The sequence below is a fragment of the Monomorium pharaonis genome, chromosome 11, assembly GCF_013373865.1.
Source record: "Monomorium pharaonis isolate MP-MQ-018 chromosome 11, ASM1337386v2, whole genome shotgun sequence".
Lineage (NCBI taxonomy): Eukaryota > Metazoa > Arthropoda > Insecta > Hymenoptera > Formicidae > Monomorium > Monomorium pharaonis.
In genome coordinates, this window is record NC_050477.1 from 16,752,473 (window position 1) to 16,772,005 (window position 19,533).

General features: G+C 30.5%; 1 protein-coding gene across 3 annotated transcripts in view; it reads right to left on the reverse strand.

The window, feature by feature from the left end:
• Positions 1–19,533, reverse strand: part of LOC105835407 — a 56,318-nt gene that overhangs the window by 10,308 nt on the left and 26,477 nt on the right. For 2 of the 3 annotated variants that reach the window (XM_036293543.1, XM_012678668.3), the window contains exon 4: positions 18,230–19,408. The exons of the other annotated variant lie outside the window; for it this stretch is intronic. In XM_036293543.1, the coding sequence (XP_036149436.1) occupies positions 19,230–19,408 (179 nt within the window). In that variant the 3' untranslated portion in view covers positions 18,230–19,229. Of the gene's footprint in view, positions 1–18,229; positions 19,409–19,533 lie in introns of those variants that run through there. 3 annotated transcript variants of the gene reach the window in all.

Consider the following 19,533-nt stretch of genomic DNA (forward strand, 5'->3'; position numbering starts at 1 on the left):
CTCAGAAAGAAAGTATTGTGCTGATTATTTATCGCAGTTTTAGTGATAATTTTTGATAATTTTTTTTTTGATCGTGTGTAACACTAAAAATATAAAGAAATGATAATTGTTAAAATTTTATTCAAATTACACATAATGAAAGTAGAATAGTACAAACTAAAGATGTTGTTAAACGTGGTAATATTTATTGTATTTGTGTACTACGTAGTGCTTGAGAGGGAAAGAGAGAGAGAGAGAGAGAGAGAGAAAGAGAGAGAGAGAGAGAGAGAGAGAGAGAGAGAGAGAGAGAGAGAGAGAGAGAGAGAGAGAGAGAGAGAGAGAGAGAGAGAGAGAGAGAGAGAGAGAGAGAGAGAGAGAAAGAGAGAGAGAGAGAGAGAGGGAGAGAGGGAGAGAGAGGTGTCATATTAAAATGCGCGAAATACTTATCCATAGTATGTTATACTCTTTGTAATAACACAAAAAAATATTCCCTCTTGATGTAACGATTTCACAATAGCTTAGGCGCGATGCTACGATAATTATGCTTAAAAATTAATGTTCAATATTATGTATTGTTAACATAACGAAAGATTTTCTTTTATAACCATAGAAAACTTACAGTTTCTTCTACCTTTAATTGCATTATTAATTACGACAGATTTTCAGTGACTTATAACCCAGCAAACACAAAGTTACATGTAACGTGCTTGTTAGTTGTAATTTCCCACTCAATAATATAATTGCAATATAACACACATGTTATATTACAATTACATTGTTGAGTGGGAAATTACAACTAACAGGTACGTTACATGTAACTTGGTGTTTGGTGGGAATGTATTAACAATAGAAGAAATTCGAAGTTCTCTATCATATACAAGAGAAAATCATTTCTACTTAACCATACTAACGATACTTGACATAACATTAATCTCTAATTATCTATAATTACCGTAGAAGTTGCATCGAATAATTTATCCTGAAGTCGTTAGATCAAACGTGAATATTTTTTTATCGTGTTATTTTAAAAAGAGTGCATATTAGGGATAGTATTTCGTGCATTTCGTAATTTTCTAATAAGATGGTTACGAAAGAAGAATGTATAAAGAATCAATCGTTATAAATTTTCGTTAATTTAATATTCCATAAAAAACGATGAGAGAATTTGATGCGGAAAATATTATATTATTTGCAGGTTCCATACGTTTCCATCGCTTTCTCTCTTTCGACTTTCTTATTTACAAAAGTTTATTACAATTTAAATTTGTCCTATTTTTATTAATAATTTATAATCTCGTCATGTAATCGCGAGTGTGCGTAGCAGCCATCGACGCAAGCTTAGGTGCGGTGCGGCGAGATGTGGGAACGGCGACGACGCCACGCTTCTCCCGCCGGCAGCCAATGCTTGAGACAGTAGGTCGTGCTATGGCTCGAGCGGCGCGCAAGGCGCGCTCTCATTCGCATAATTTAAAAAATTTATATCTCGATTATTAGCAGACCAAACCCACAACAATATTGAACTTTTATGTTCATCTCGATCCCATCTACCTTTTTATCAACAGTGACCAGTATGCTCTGGGACTCCCTGTATACATGGAGGAGGAATGCCAGCACTGAAAGTGTGTCCAAGATCTGTGCGAGAGAGAAAGGTATATAATGATACTTGCTCTCTCTGCGCATGCGTCAAACGCTATATGTACAATGGCTGGCATTGTATGTTTCACACACACATACAATTCGTAATTAAGTACAAAAGTGCACAAGAAGTGTTGAAATTGCGGTGCAGATAATGACGCATGCGCAGAGAGAGCAAGTATCATAATATATGATATCTCTCGCACAGATCTTGAACACACTTTCGGTCTACATGAAATCATAGCAATTCCTCCTCCATGTATATATACTCAAAGGTCATAGTGGATCCGCCATTTTGAATTTTGAAATTCTGATGTCGGATTCGTAATCAACGACCCCTAAAAACTTGTCGATTACAATTGTCATATCAATATTAATGTTAGTTCTGACATGAATTTTTTCTGCATGAATGCCCTAAATAGTAAAAAAAGGAATTTGAAAAAATGGGATTCTATCAGAGTTCCGCTGTGATTCAAAGGGTTAACCTGTTATTTTTTATTCCAATGTCTTAAAACAGCGCCCAGCTAGCAAAATGACGCAAACTTTGCGCGAAGTTTGCCGCAAACTCGAGCAAACCTTTGCAACAAAATTACGACAAGGTGTGTCCGCATTAAGCTTAGCTTTTGCTGGCAAGGCTTGTTGTAAATAGTATGACACATATTTTATGCAAATAACAGGGTAAAATTTGCTAGTAAAGCATAACAACAAATTTGCAGCAAGAACAAGGCAAACCTTGCTGTACACAATATGATAACAAATTTGTGGCAAGAACAGAACAAATATTGTCGAAATTTAGATCAACAAAAATAAAATATTAGACTGATTAGTCCAACATCAAATGTGAATGGTGCAATCGTACTTGGTTCTCTGTTCTCGATGAGCCCCCTTTCATTAATCCAGTAGGTAAATCTTTTTCACGAGAAATGCGCCATCTCGAGATAGATAGTAAAGTCAGAAATAAAGTTTAAAACCCGATAATGCAACCCTGTTATTTGCATAAAATGTGCGTCATACTATTTGCGACAAGCCTTGCCAACAAAAACTAAGCTGTTTACGGACACACCTTGTCGCAATTTTGTTGCGCAAGTATGCTCGGCAAGTTTTATTTTGTTCTTGCTATCAATTTGCCGTTATTCTGTGCTTAACAAGATTTCCTGTTTCTGCCATAAATTTATTGTCATGTCGTGTAGCAAGGTTTGCTCTGTTATTTGCTTAAATTTTGCATTTTATCGTGTCGAAACAAATCTTGTAATTTCTATACGTAATATTTATGTACAAGTCTTTCTCTGTTATTTGCAGCATCGTGTGATGAAAACTTTTGCCGTAAATTTGCTCGAAACTTTTAGAAAACAAAGCAACAGACAATTACTTGTCATAAAATTGTTGTCAAAATTGAAACAATCCTTGCTGTAAAGCTTTCACGATATGTGATTTTAAGAGGCCTGGCTAGCTGGGCGAATACGCAAGTTGGTAAAATTAGCAAATATGACTCTCTATATCTCGGGATTAAAAAACTGGCTTAGTTTAAAACTTTTTAAGGATTAATGTCTCAATGACCTAGTTTACACCCTGCCGTCCAATCCCGATTCACTCCCAAGTGAACTGTTTTTTTAGAAAACGTTTATACTGGATTGATCTTACTCATAGTAAGAGCGGAATGAAAGTAAGAAGTAACCCACACAGCACACTTTATCCTGAGGATATTCTGATGGTTATCGAGATATCCAATTGGACATATTGCAATCCCATGGATGTCCTACGGTTATTGCAATATCCCTCGGATATCTGATGGATATTGTGATATCTTGTGCTGTGTGAGAAGATAATCCATTTACACCTAAAAAATTTCACTTCTCTCCAGAGTGAATCGGGACTGGAAGGCTGGGTGTAAACTAAGTCATTATAAACAATCGTTAGTACCAGGTAGAAATCTAAATTCAAGGGTGAAAAAATGGGCTACTTTTGGGTTATTTTCGCGGTTGTTCTTTACTGCCAGTACTAAAAATCTATAGTATACATAACATACATAAATCATATATGTAGATTTCTAGTACTGGCAATGAATTTCGGGATACAGTTCTATTGTGATAACTAAATTATAATAGTCTCTCCCTCTCTAAAATTTTAAACAAGTTCTCAATCTCTTCTTTATCTCATTTTATTATTCTTTATCTTATTTATAATCAAAAAATTATATTGGAAGGTAAAATGTAATACGATACAAGTTTTTTCATTTAAACGTATCTAAGCAATTAAGTGTAAAATAAAAGCTAAAAGAAATCTAATAAGAAATTCAGGAAAAGTTGAACCTTCAAATACTTGTTTGTTTCCTATTATAAACGCATAGACAAAACTTAAAATTTGGTACAATAAACGTGAAATTTGTTGTTATGAAATATAAATTGTGAGGTGTTGAGTAAATTGTGTTGAGTATGTGACCGAGATATCATTGTGATGTACATATTTATTCGAATATCTGTTTGAAACTAATTGTAAATCTATATGCTATCAAAATGACATAAATTTTGCGCAAAGTTTGCAGCAAACTTTGAACAAACCTTTACAGCAAAATTACGACAAGGTGTGTCTGTATAAACCCTTGTCTACAGAAGTCGCAAGCAGCCAGTTGCGACTTGCGACAGCCAATGAGCGCCTAGTTTCTAGTTAAAGCTCGACAATCATTGACTGTCGCAAGACTGGCTGCTTGTGACTTCTGTAGACGAAGCTTAAAGCTTAGCTTTTGCTGGCAAGGCTTGTCGTAAATAGCGTGACGCATATTTTATGCAAATAACAGGGTAAAACTTGTTAGTAAAGCATAACAGCAAAAAGCGAGACCAAAAATATTTTTCACCACCTTTGAATTCCGACTTACATTTGGTGCTAAACAATAGTTGTATATAAGATATTAATCCCTTAGAAATTTCAGATTGACCCCATTTTTTATCTTCAAGATATGAGAGGTTAAAGTTTACATTCTGCAACGCTATACACAAAAAAAGAAAAGTGGTCTGTCTCTGGGACTCCACTAGTCAATCTTTATGTATTTTGACATGCTGAATACGAATTCGGTATCAGAATTGCTTCATCACCTATCTTTAAAAAAAAAAGACCTAAAAATTTGAAAATCGTAATAATTTCGCTGCACGCGAAAAATAGTGGGTGATGGTGCAATTCTGACACCGAATTTACCCAGCTAGCCAGGTCTGTTAAAATCACATATCGTGAAAGCTTTACAGCAAAGATTGTTCCAATTTTGACAACAATTTTATGATAAGTAATTGTCTGTTGCTTTGTCTTCTAAAAGTTTCGAGCAAATTTACAGCAAAAGTTTTTATCACACGATACTGCAAATAACAGAGAAAGACTTGTACATAAATATTACGTAGAGAAATTACAAGATTTGCCCTGACACGTTAAAATGCAAAATTTAAGCAAATAACGCGTTTTAAACTTTATTTCTGACTTTACTATCTATCTCGAGATGGCGCATTTCTCGTGAAAAAGATTTACCTACTGAATTAATAAAAGGAGCTCGTCGAGATTGTCGAGAACAGAGAACCAAGTACGATTGCACCATTCACATATGATATTGGACTAATCAGTCCAATATTTCATTTTTGTTGATCTTAATTTCGACAAGATTTGTCCTGTTCTTGCCACAAATTTGCTATCATATTGTGCATGGCAAGGTTTGCCTTGTTTTTGCCACAAATTTGCTATCATGCTGTGTACAGCAAGGTTTGCTCTATTCTTGCCACAAATTTGCTATTATATTGTGTACAGCAAGGTTTGCCTTGTTCTTGTTTCAAATTTGTTGTTATGCTTTACTAGAAAATTTTATCCTGTTATTTGCATAAAATACGCGTCATACTATTTACAACAAGCCTTGCCAGCAAAAGCTAAGCTTAATGCGGACACACCTTGTCGTAATTTTGCTGCAAAGGTTTGCTCGAGTTTGCGGCAAACTTCGCGCAAAGTTTGCGTCATTTTGCTAGCTGGGTATGTTCAGCAGCTCAAAATACATGAAGATATCATGGTCTGGTCTGTTAAACAGGTCAATTTTTGTTTGATGCGGCAGTGCGGCACAGCTATCCATAAAAAAATGGTTTGTATTACGGACCAGATCATGATGATATTTTTATGTATTTTGAGCTGTTTTTTGCGTGTAGCAAAATTATTACAATTTTCAAATTTTTTAGGCCCTTTTTTATTAAAAAAAAAGGTAGGTGATGGACCAATTCTGATACTGGATTCATGTTCAGCACGTCAAAATACACAGAGATTGATTAGTGCGGTTCCAGAGACAGACCACTTTTTTTTGTGTGCCTGTGTAGAGTTGCAGAATGCAAACTTTGACCTCTCATATTTTGCAGATAAAGAGTAGGCTCAATCTGAAACTTCTAAGAGATTAATGTCTTATATATAACTATTGTTTAGCACCAAATTCAAGTCAAAATTCAAGGGTGGCAAAAGAGGTGATTTTTGGCTTGTTTTTGGCCTCGCTCTTTGTAGCAAGAACAAGGCAAACCTTGCCGTACACAATATGATAGCAAATTTGTGGCAAGAACGGAGCAAATCTTGCTGTACATAGCATGATAGCAAATTTATGGCAAAAACAAGGCAAACCTTGCCATACACAATATGATAGCAAATTTGTCACAAGAACAGGAAAGACTCTTGTCGAAATTAAGATTGACAAAAATGAAATATTGGACTGATCAGGCCAATATTATAATATATGTAAATAGTGCAATCGTACTTGGTTCTCTGTTCTCGGCGAGCTCCTTTTATTTACCTAGTAGGTGAAATCTTTTTCACGAGAAATTCGCCATCTCGGGGTAGACAGTGAAGTCACTCAGAAATGAAGTGGTCCTTATTAAAACCCGATAATGCAACCTATTATTTGCATAAAATATGCGTCATACTATTTGCGACAAGCCTTGCCAGCAAAAGCTAAACTGTTTGCGGACATACCTTGTCGCAATTTTGTGGCAAAAGTGTGTTCAGCAAATTTTGTTTTGTTTTTGTTACTAATTTGCCTTTATTCCGTGATTGGCAAAATTTGTTCTGTTCCTGCCATAAATTTATTGTCATGTGATGTGGCAACCCCTTACGGAAAAAACACTCTAATTTTGAGAGTTTACACTCAAAATTGAGTGTTAGTACTCGATTTTGGGAGTTTACTCCCAAATTTAGGTGTATACGCTTAAATCTTGAGTATTTACACTAAAGATTGAGTGTTTATACTCGAACATTGAGTGTGTACACCCAATGATTGAGTGTTTATACTAAAGTTTGAATTTAAATACTGAATATTTAAAAGTATACTCTCAAAATTTGGATATAACACACAATAAATGAGTGTATACTTCCAACATAAAGTGTAAACACTGAAACGTTGGGGATGTACACTTAACATCTATCGGTTGAAGGTATAAATTTAATATTGAGTGTGCACTCTCAAACATTAAATTAAAAAATATTAAATAAAAACAAAAGCAAAAAAGCAACTCCAACCGAGATTAAAATTAATCTGCATTGATAGAAATGGACATAAAACAAATATCTAAAATAAACATTCAACTAGAGTGTTCAGCTGGCTTTGAGTATTAATTTGAGTATTACTTTCAACTTGGATGTTTGCCATCTAATTGAATGTTAATTTCAGTGTTATTCTTAAATTTAGGATTAACATTGAAATTAACACTCAATTAGATGGCGAACATTTAAGTTGAGAGTAATAACACTCTAATTAAAAGTAAATTAAAGAGCAAACACTCAAGTTGAGTATTTACACTGAATTGAGTGTTTACCCCTTGTCTCAAATTATACTCAACTTGAGTATTTTTTTCCGTAAGGGAAGGTTTGCTCTATTATTTGCGTAAATTTTGCATTTTATTCTGTCGGAACAAACCTTGTGATTTCACTACGTAATATTTAGTCAAGTCTTTCTCTATTATTTACAGCATCGTGTAATGAAAACTTTTGTCGTAAATTTGCTCAAAACTTTTAGAAGATAAAGCAAAAGACAAATGCTTGTCATAAAATTGTTGTCAAAATTGAAACAATTCTTGCTGTAAAGCTTTCACGATATGTGATTTTAGCAGGCCTGGCTAGCTGGAAAGGATTGGTATTGGCTAAGAATTTATAAATACATATAAAAGACTAATTACAGGGGTTCATTCTTTTAATATTTAAGAGTCAACAAAAAAATTTAAATTTGTAATGTTTTGCGTCAATATTATAGGTGTATTAGATTACATATAGGTAATACAAGGATATGGAATGCATTAGGGACGCGCTAGATCGATCTGTCATAATATTCTAATTAATAATTACAATCGTTAGAAATGTAGCTAAAGGTTGAAAAATTTTTTAAATTTTTCAGCAAAATGCCAAAATTTTTATGACTTGGCATATGAATTTCACATAATATAAGCGAAACGCTAATCATCACTTAAAACATCAATGTTTGTTGTGAATGTGTGTGCGCGCGTGTATGCGTTTCTTTCTTTTTTACACACATACGCACACACACACACACACACACACACACACACACACACACACACACACACACACACACACACACACACACACACACACACACACACACACACACACACACACACACACACACACACACACACACACACACACACACACACACATATATATATATATATATTTAAATTCTCTTTTCTACTGGAAGGAATCACTTTAAAATTTTCACTTCATTGATATTCTATTAAAAGTCCTCATTTATCTTTTCACAAGTTATTTGCGTCCCATTCTTCGTCTTAAAAACTATCGCTTAATACTACTGTTGAAAGTTGTCAAACCCCTGTGAAGGCGGCAACTTGATATCGTAAATATATGAAATACACAATTTTTCATTTTATTTAATATTAAAATATTGCTTTATACTCATTTTGTAGATGCCATGTAAGGCTGCGTCCGATGTAAAATGCGAGCGTATATATGTTGGAAAACAAATTATTGCACTCTTAGAATTTGGACTTGGGAAGTCTGGTAACCGAACATTAGTTACAAGACATAGATCGATTGTATGTAATCGGAAATATGTTTAGTCAGAATTGAAACTTTCGATCCATTATACTTTCAGATATCAATTAAATCATCTTCTATCAGTTTGATATTCTACAAATCTACAACAAAGAATATTCAAAACTCGTTATGCTGCCTAAATATTCTCTGCTTTTAATATCTGTGAAAGCAGTAAATATCTTTCGTATTTTGTTTCTCTGTATAAAGGCCTCATAATGTTATATATACGTACGTTCCTACAACTATGTAAGAGATATCTTCGAAATATAAAACTTTTTCCATGGAATCGGCAAAACCTAAAATATTGTAGAATAATTTGACTAGTAAGAACCTCTATCTCATACAACGTTGATACTCATTGCAATACATAACATTTTCGCAAACTAATATATTTACACTTAACTTAAAATCTTTTAGAATGAATATAAATTTTTCAATATTCTTTCGCGTTCACATTAACACTTTACGTTATTATCCCTACAAGCACGAAATATTGCTGAAATATTACAATATTGCAATATATTACAAACCTTGCAGAAATATTTCAAAAATATTGTAATATTTTATAAAAAATATTGCATAATGTTAAAATGTTATTTTGGCGTCATGTATTTCCAATATTCCAGAAATATTGCAAAAATATTTGGTATTCCCTATACAGCACATTGCATTTATAATTATAAATTTAAACATAATCAAAACATTACATATAAAAACAAAAACTTCCAGAAACTATTGATCATTATTTAAAGATTGACTAAACAACACTATTAATAATTAATATAATATTTTAAATAGTTAATACTATTAATATTTTATAATTATATAATTTAGCTTTATCAGAATAACAGAGCAAAAACAGATGTTTTTATAAATTATTTTACATGTCATTTTGCATATATAAAAATTAGTAAAAAATTGTAAATTTATATTTTTTAATAAAATTATTTAACTATACATATTTCATCTTTCTGACATTTATTGAAGTGATCTATAACAAATATGTATTCATAAATATCAAGTGTTCATGGATCATCACAAAGTGTTAGGTTGCGTACGAGCTTCGAAGTCAAGCAGTGTCGACAGTGGTTCACAGTTGAATGGGTGACCATTTTTCTGATCGCAGAAGTTAAGCAATGCCAGATGTAACTATGGTGTGAGGGAGCTTGCAGAGTAATAACAGAAATTGGATTTTTTAATTTTTATAAAATCTTATAGAAATATTTTATACGTTATACATTCGGCTTGTTATACCCGAGAAAAAATAATATATATAATCATATATGATTATATATAATTGACATTATATACGTATAAAAAAATGGCATTATACAATCGTATACGATTGTATGTAACCATATATAAATATATATAACCACATAACCATATATAATTATATATAATTATATATGATTATATATATAATTAACATTATATACAATCGTATCAGCTTGTATGTAACCATATATACATATATATAAATATATATAAATAACCATATATAGATATTTCTAATAAGTAAATTATAAAAGTAGTGGCAGTCCTCTTCCACATCGGACAGGAACAAGAAGCTAATTTTTGCTTGCCTTAACCACGCTACGGGTGGTCTTTATGTAGCCGATCGGCTGCACTTGGCTCCCGAGAGAGTACGCTGCCTATCGACGGCGCCGCGCACTAACTAGAGGGCAAGTCTGCATACCTAATTGTATATAATTGTATGTGGCGCCATATATAATGCTGTGTGAGCAGTGATGAGCATTAGATATAGCACTATATCTAATTGTATATAATTGTATGTGACGCCAGATATAATGCTATGTGAGCAGTGCACCCTATATATAATTATATATAGCATTATATACAACTATACAGGGTGTTTGGTAAAGATTTATGCAATTTTTATAAGCAGGTAGAGCGCATTAAGCTGAACATAAAATCTTCATCGTTTTTCCATTTTCACAATAGTTAACAAGTTATAGACTTGTAAAATTTTTTGTATTAGCCCGGCCTACCGGCAAATGCAAGCACGCCGAGCGCCCGACCGCGGCGGCCGCCCCTCCCTAGCGCTTGAACCTTGAGATTGCTAGGCGCGCGGAGGGAGTTGTTACAACAAGCGGCAATGGCTACGCACAATGTGTACGTGTACATACATGTGTACAAAAAAATATCAGTTCTAATGCTTAAAGAAGCAATTACTAAATTTATTTTTTTTAATAAATAATGATTATTTTTAATAAAAAAATTTTTTTGGTGATAGTCTTAAATGTCGTAAACTGTCATAAATTTTAAAAGAAGCTATTATCATGTGCTCAAAAACAAATTTATCCTTCTTTAAACAACATTAGAAAATTTTATCGATTAAAATGGAAATAACAACCAAATAAAATGTTTCAACTTTATATTCTTAATTTGTTTCAACTTTATATTCTTAATTAAAAATTAAATAACGAGGATATTTATATTTTTAATAAAATTAATCCTTGTGATAGACTTATAATACACGGAAAAAACTTTGTGATAAAAATTACTATGGTAAGTAGTAAACGCGTGCTAAGGAGGAATTATGAAAATTTTTATTATGTTCTTCATCAAATTACGATAATATTTACACTACTTATATGATATAATTCTCTGAAATTTCTTCTTACAGTTCGTGGTTACTACCATAAATAATAAATCATACATAATTTTACTATAAAATTTTCTCCGTGTAGATTTACGAATATATGAATTTATTAAATGTTCGGAAGCTTATAAACAATATTTATTTAATTTAAGAAAATTTTAGTATGTAATGTGTGTGTGTGTGTACTTACGCGAGAAAAGAATAATCACTTTGTGACAGGAAAATGATTATTCTTTATTTCGTGATTTTATATCACTGTTATTATTCATGCTGATTACTATAATATACAATACACGCACACGTAAAAAAATATGATTCTAGTTTTAAGAAAATCAATTATTCACTTTTAATTTTATTCTTTTTTAATAATTATCTTATCTTTAATGGTTGAAAAAAATATTCTGTTGATAATAAACACCTCACTTTACATAAAAAAAAATGTTTAACATTTTCGTGTATGTACACACACATACACACACACACACACACAATTACATACTAAAATTTTCTTGAATTAAATAAATGTTGTTTATAAGTTTTCAAACATTTAATAAATTTATATATTCGTAAATCTACACAGAGAAAATTTTATAGTAAAATTATGTATGATTTATTATTTATGATAGCAACCACAAACTGTAAGAAGAAATTTCAGAGAATTATATCATATAAGTGTAAATATTATCGTAATTTGATGAAGAACATAATAAAAATTTTCATAATTCCTTCTTAGCACGCGTTTACTACTTACCATAGTAATTTTTACCACAAAGTTTTTTCCGTGTATTATAAGTCTATCACAAGGATTAATTTTATTAAAAATATAAATATCCTCGTTATTTAATTTTTAATTAAGAATATAAAGTTGAAATAAATTAAGAATATAAAGTTGAAACATTTTATTTGGTTGTTATTTCCATTTTAATCGATAAAATTTTCTAATGTTGTTAAAAGAAGAATAAATTTGTTTTTGAGCACATGATAATAGCTTCTTTTAAAATTTATGACAGTTTACGACATTTAAAACTATCACCAAAAAAAATTTTTTTATTAAAAATAATCATTATTTATTAAAAAAAATAAATTTAGTAATTGCTTCTTTAAGCATTAGAATTGATATTTTTTTGTACACATGTATGTACACGTACACATTGTGCGTAGCCATTGCCGCTTGTTGTAACAACTCCCTCCGCGCGCCTAGCAATCTCAAGGTTCAAGCGCTAGGGAGGGGCGGCCGCCGCGGTCGGGCACTCGGCGTGCTTGCATTTGCCGGTAGGCCGGGCTAATACAGAAAATTTTACAAGTCTATAACTCGTTAACTATTGTGAAAATGGAAAAACGATGATGATTTTATGTTCAGCTTAATGCGCTCTACCTGCTTATAAAAATTGCATAAATCTTTACCAAACACCCTGTATATAATTGTATATAATTATATATGATTACCAGATATAATTATACATATATGATTATATATGTATAAACATTTTTTCCCGGGTACTCAAAAAATACCGTCAGATGAACGTTACATTTACATCATTTCAAAAGTGATTTTGACATAAACATTGAATAAAATATGATATTATTATGACGACATTTTGCTACCTAGGCATTAAGATTTTTGAAATATTTTTGCAAAATTTCTTGAAATATTTTAGGAATATTTTAGAAATATTGCAGAAATAATCCGAAATATTGTTTATTAGCGGACATTTAAATGTTACTACAATATTTTATAAATATTTAATGTAATATTTCAATTTTACAAAGACAATATTTCTGTAATATTTCAGCAATATTTTGTGCTGTAGGAATATACTTTTCGTCTGCTGTTGTAAATACAATTACGAATTGTTACAATGGTGATGTTGTGCCTTCGACCAATTTTTTTTTTCAACAAAAAGAGACAAAGAATAGTGTGTGCATTAGTATATTAGCAAAAATTATCATCAATTGATCATTAAATAAATAAAAAAATAAATATGCACACACGTGTACGCTGTAATAACGAAAGTAGTAGTCTACTTGCAGTTCGCAAAATTGATAAAGATATAAGTTTATGATCACAGAAAAGCGCAAAAATACGTTTTTTCGCTCTACACGAGAAAAAAAGAAACTTGCTATCCCAATTCATTATATCTCTAGTTTTTCGTTCCTGTTAGTCATTAAGCGAAACTTATAACAGTAATAAGCACATTGACACATTTAGCTCCGATGAAAAAATAATAAATATATAAATGAAAAATACAAACAAAATCAAGTTTAATTTAAACTAATAGCTTAAAATTGAATTTAAATATTGTTGAAATATATGCATAAATATATGTACAGGGTGTCCCAAAACAACGCTCGTAAAAAAGTAGAAGGGATCGAGATGAACATAAACTTCTAATATTGTCTTGGATTAGGTCTTGGTTAGATTAGGTTAGGCTAGATATTAATTTCCACCAATATTCGAGGTATTAATTTTTCAAATTATGCGAATAAGAGCGCGCCGAGAGAAGAGCTTGATTCGCTCGAGCTATACACAAAAGAAGAAATCTGTCGTGAATGTATGATAAGCTTTCATTAATTTACTGTTCACAATTACGATAGGAATTAAATTATTTGCAGATTCCATACCTTAATATCTCGATTATTGGTGGACCTAACCCAAGACAATATTGGACTTTTATGTTTATCTCGATTCATTCTACTTTTTTACGAGCGTTGACTCACACGTTTTGGGACACACTGTATATACACATACAGGATTGGGAAAGTTACTTTTTAAACGTAACGCGTTACCGTTAATTTCGATAAAATGTAACTTATTACCGTTACTGATTATAAAAAGTAATGCGTTACTGTTATTTAAGTAACATTTAAAATATCGTTACTTTCGTTACTTTTTTTTAAAATTCTAAGATAGGATTAAAAGGTGCTTTAAGAAAAGATGTAAATTGAAGATAAAGTAGATAGATATTTATCTTTAAATATTTTTAGGGCTGGGTAATAATTAGTTAAAAAGTTGCAAGTTAATAATAAAGTTAAAAAGTTAATAACTTTAAATTTAATTTAGTTAATTTTAAATTATTTAATTTTTAACTTTGACGAGTTATTTTTAAAACATATAAACTTTAACTTATTAACTTTTTTTTTAAGTTAAAATTTTATCTGCACAAAAAAATTATAAAATAAAAATACATTCCTGCCTGAAAACAATATTTTTTTGTTATCCCATACAATTAATATTATAACATAATATTTACAAGTAAAATATTAAATATATTATGATCGATATTGTAATTATATTGGTAATTTGATTTCAATAAATCGTATGGCTTTTTCATTAAATATAAATAAAGCTTTTCAAAATTAACTTTTACTTTAACTTGAGTTAAATTAATCTTAACGTAATTTCAACTGAGTTTTTTATTTACGTAACTTTTAACATAATTAAATTAATCCATTATTTATGACCCATTAATATAAATTTTATAATCCATTAACTTTAATTTAATTTACTAAAAAAATATATTAATTTACCCAACCCTGAATATTTTTATTATTATTTTATAATTAATCTTTTTTGCAGTTTCTCGTGCTTAATAGCATAAACTATTGATTATTTTATAAATGACGGTCCACAGTTTCCACTGTTTCTAATGACATATTATATATAGATATACCAAACAAAGCATTTTTATTATTTCATTGATTATTAAGGTTGTGTTCCGATGTTCACTGTCAGCGCTGAAAATATATACAAGGCGTACAAGAGCCATCGCTCAGACCTTTTCATAATTGCGGCCATAAAAAATTGAACAACGCAATTGATCAGTTCGGCTGAATGGCAGAACTAAGCAATGCGATTGGTTGAAATCTTACAGTTATGTAAATGCACGTGTTATAACGTAAACTATAGATTTTCAATACTAGTAGTGAATATTGGAACGCAGTCTAAAAAGTAACGATAACTCGGAAAAAATGTTTTATATAAAAATATATATAAATATATATAAAATATGTCCATAATTTAAAAAATAATTTTTGCATTGCTTTTCTTAAAAAAGCTAAGTATGAAAAATTGTCCATATATAATTATATATGTATATTCCGGAATATATATGATTATATCATAGAACTTATACTAATGGAAGGAGAAAAGAACCCGTACAAGTGTGTCCAAGAAGGTATAGGCTATTCCGCTTCCATTAGTATAAGTTCTATGGATTATTCTATGGACAATTTTTCATACTTATAAGGGAACCTCGCAAACCCGAAAATTCTTATTTTAATGAAATTTGGCATAAATGTAGAGGGAGTAAATACATAAATTTAGAAATTTTTAGTTGGTGCTTATAAATGGTTTGAAGGGGTGAAACCACCCTTCAAAGTTGAGACATTTTTGCGTTTTCTCGATATATGTATATCGCAAACTAAACAAGATATTAAAAAATGTTTCATACAAAAGTTTTACAGCATAAATACCTCTATTTAACTAAGCTGTTTATTTTTCGAAAAAAAAAAATTTTTTATTAAAATAAATTTTCAATAAAATTGACTTTTATGTATATAGCATTTATAAAGTAATTATACTATCTTATACTACGTTTTATTTATATCATCTATGTATATATTAAGTATGTTATATATTATCTATGTTATAATACTATACATTTATATTATCTGCATCCCTGTATGTATTAGTTTTTATCTAACAGTTGAGCAATATTAGAGTAGTCACGTTTTCACACAATGTTCATTCTGTCTACGTCACATATTTCACATTCAAGTTTTATATATTATATGAAATGGAAATCACGTATTAATAAAAGTTTGGTATCTTTATTAATGATGTTACGCGTCATTTTCACATCAGTATCAAGTCTAACGTATGATTGATTAGTACATTAATGTCATCTAATATGTGCTTGATTTTTCTGTTAGATTATTTTTAATTAAGCGAAGCATAATGTTACACATAAATGTTGCAAATGTTCTTAATATGTTAATTATTTTATTTCAAATTATACATATTCCACCAACGCCTATAGATGAAAGAGAAATACAATTACGTGATGTGATAAAGAATATTATAACAAATGCAGTGAATAATTTATCATTTAATGTACACACTGATAATGCTTTAGAATTTCAAAATTATTAGGAAGTGGATTTACCTGACATAGAATATGTAACAGATGATGAGGAAGAATTTAAAGAAATGATAATTGTGGTAGGGACTTCACTTTTCTGAAGCGACGTTGCACTCCTGAAAGAGAGTATCGGTCTTTTTTCCACTTTTCCAATAATCGACGGCTTTCCTTTTATAGCTACTATTTAAAATTTCGTCTTCTAGTTCACAATTATTTTTATTATCAGGTTCATAATCATCATCATTTTCTAAAAATTCTTCCACTTCATCTGTTACATATTCTATGTCAGGTAAATCCACTTCCCAATAATTTTGAAATTTTAAAGCAAACTCTGTGTGTACATCAAATGATAAGTCAGTCACTGCATTTGTTATAATATCCTTTATCACATCACGTAATTGTATTTCTCTTCCATTTATAGACGTTGGTGGAATATGTGTAATTTGAAATAAAATAATTAACATATTAAGAACATTCGCAACATTTATATGAAACATTATGCTTCGCTTAATTAAAACCAATCTAACAGAAAAATCAAGCACACGTTAAATGTAATACTGATGTACTAATCAAGCATACGTTAAACTTGATACTGATGTGGAAATGACGCGTAACATCATTAATAAAGATACCAAACTTTTATTAAAATGTGATTTCCATTTCATATATGATGTATGCCGTGACATAACGAATAAAAAACTTGAATGTGAAATATGTGACATAGACAGAATGAACACTGTGTGAAAGCAACGTGACTACTCTAATATTGCGCAACTTAGATAAAAATTGATACATACAGGGATGCAGATAATATAAATGTATAGTATTATAACATAGATAATATATAACATATATAATATACACATAGATGATATAAATAAAACGTAGTATAAGATAGTATAATTACTTTATAAATGCTATATACATAAAAGTCAATTTTATGGAAAATTTATTTTAATTAAAAAAAACATTTTTTTTTCGAAAAATAAACAGCGCAGTTAAATGGAGGTATTTATGCTGTAAAACTTTTGTATAACATTTTTTTATATTTTATTTAGTTTACGAGATATATCGAGAAAAGGTAAAAATATCTCAACCTTGGAAGGGTGGTTTCACTCCTTCAAACCGTTTATAAGACTAAACAAAAAATTTTCTGATTTTAATGAAACTGGGCATAAATGTAGAGGAGGTAAATACATTAATTTAGAAATTCTCTATTTTGGGTTAAAAACGGCTTACAGGGGTGAAATCACCCTTCAAAATTGAAACATTTTTGCGTTTTCTCGATATATCTCGCAAACTAAACAAAATATTAAAAAATGTTTCATACAGAAAAAAATTTTTCATATTAAAAAAAATTTTTTTTCTGAAAAAATAAATAGCATAGCTAAATAGAGGTATTTATGCTGTAAAACTTTTGTATAAAACATTTTTTAATATTTTATTTAGTTTGCAAGATATATCGAGAAAACGCAAAAATGTCTCAATATTAAAGGGTGGTTTTACCCTTTCAAACCGTTTATAAGCACCAACTAAAAATTTCTAAATTCATGTATCTGCCCTCTCTACATTTATACTAAGTTTCATCAAAATCAGAATTTTCGGGTTCGCGAGGTTCCCTTGTTAGCTTTTTTAAAAGAAGCAATGCGAAAATTAGTTTTTCAATTAGTTTCTATCTTTTCAGTACGAATATTATTTTTGTTCAAACCAAAATTTTACAAAAGAAAAGATACTAATGTAAACATATATGGACATATTTTATATATATTTATATGAAACATTTTTTTCCCGGGAAAATAACGATCAATTTCGTTACCGTTACAAAAGAAAATGTAACATCGTTACTTTTTCGTTACAAATAAAAGCAAGTAACGGCGTTACTAAATCGTTATCGAAAAAAGTAACGGTAACGATTATCCAAAGGAAAGGGGATAATCTGTCAATTGTCAACTGTATGTACACTCTAACTTCAGAATACAATTTGTTAGACGAAGAAATAACGACTACAAGCATGCACAGAGCTTATACATTTTTTTGATACACGCAAATCGGGATAGATGCATCGATTTCGACATAATATATATATCGATTGCTGATAATATCCTGAGATTCAAAATTATACTTATTGTTAATTGTTGCCGTGCGAAAAAGGTATATTATATGTTCGGATAAGATATAATCATCGATGACAACGCGTAGCTCGTAACGAGCTTCCCGCAGGCCCTTTGCCTTTATATTATCGCAAGCGGCATGTTCCTAATTTGTACATATATTACTATATAATATCGCTCGTAATATCGTTATCTATGCTATTGAAAATATTAAAAAAAGAAGCTATACTTGTATTCTTAAAATAATTTTTTTGCACAATGTCTAAGAGATGTCTTAGAAAAACAAACTGATATATTTCTTAAAGATTTGCTAAAGCATTAACTAATAATCACGCAAAGTCGTAATTTGACCAATGCGACTTGCTATCATTTTTACTTTACATAACATTTCTTGAGTCACTCATATTAGTTATTTTTAACGGAGAATCGATAAACCCGCAAAGGTATTTCGACAAACTATAATTATAACTATGTAACCACAGCCGGCTCGAGCAACTCGTGTACAGCATCATGTCGCGGAATGACACTACACAAAATTAAGGGGTGCCTATAGCAATTTTCGCAATCTGTATTGCTTTGACACCGCCATTATAATTACAGAAACAACCATCGGTTATTTGTCTCTGGCTAGTTCCTTTAATATCGACAATCAAACTAATATTGGCATATTTACACATTGTTTATCGCATTAAAATCCTTGTCGGTAGTTACCCCCCTGAATTCGTTTCGATACTTTCGATACAAACCAATCAAAGGCATCACTAATAACAATACGCCGCTTAACGCAATAAACAATCCCGCTAAGTAGAAAGACAGGTCGTACGTGCCCGTAATATCGTAAAGCCATCCTGAAAGAGAAATCATTGTCTCAAACATGTTTCTTTGTTTACAAATCAAAACCTGCCGTTTATTTATATACTATATTCTATTAGCCAGAAATATTCAATTCATTTTTTTATTACTATAACACTTA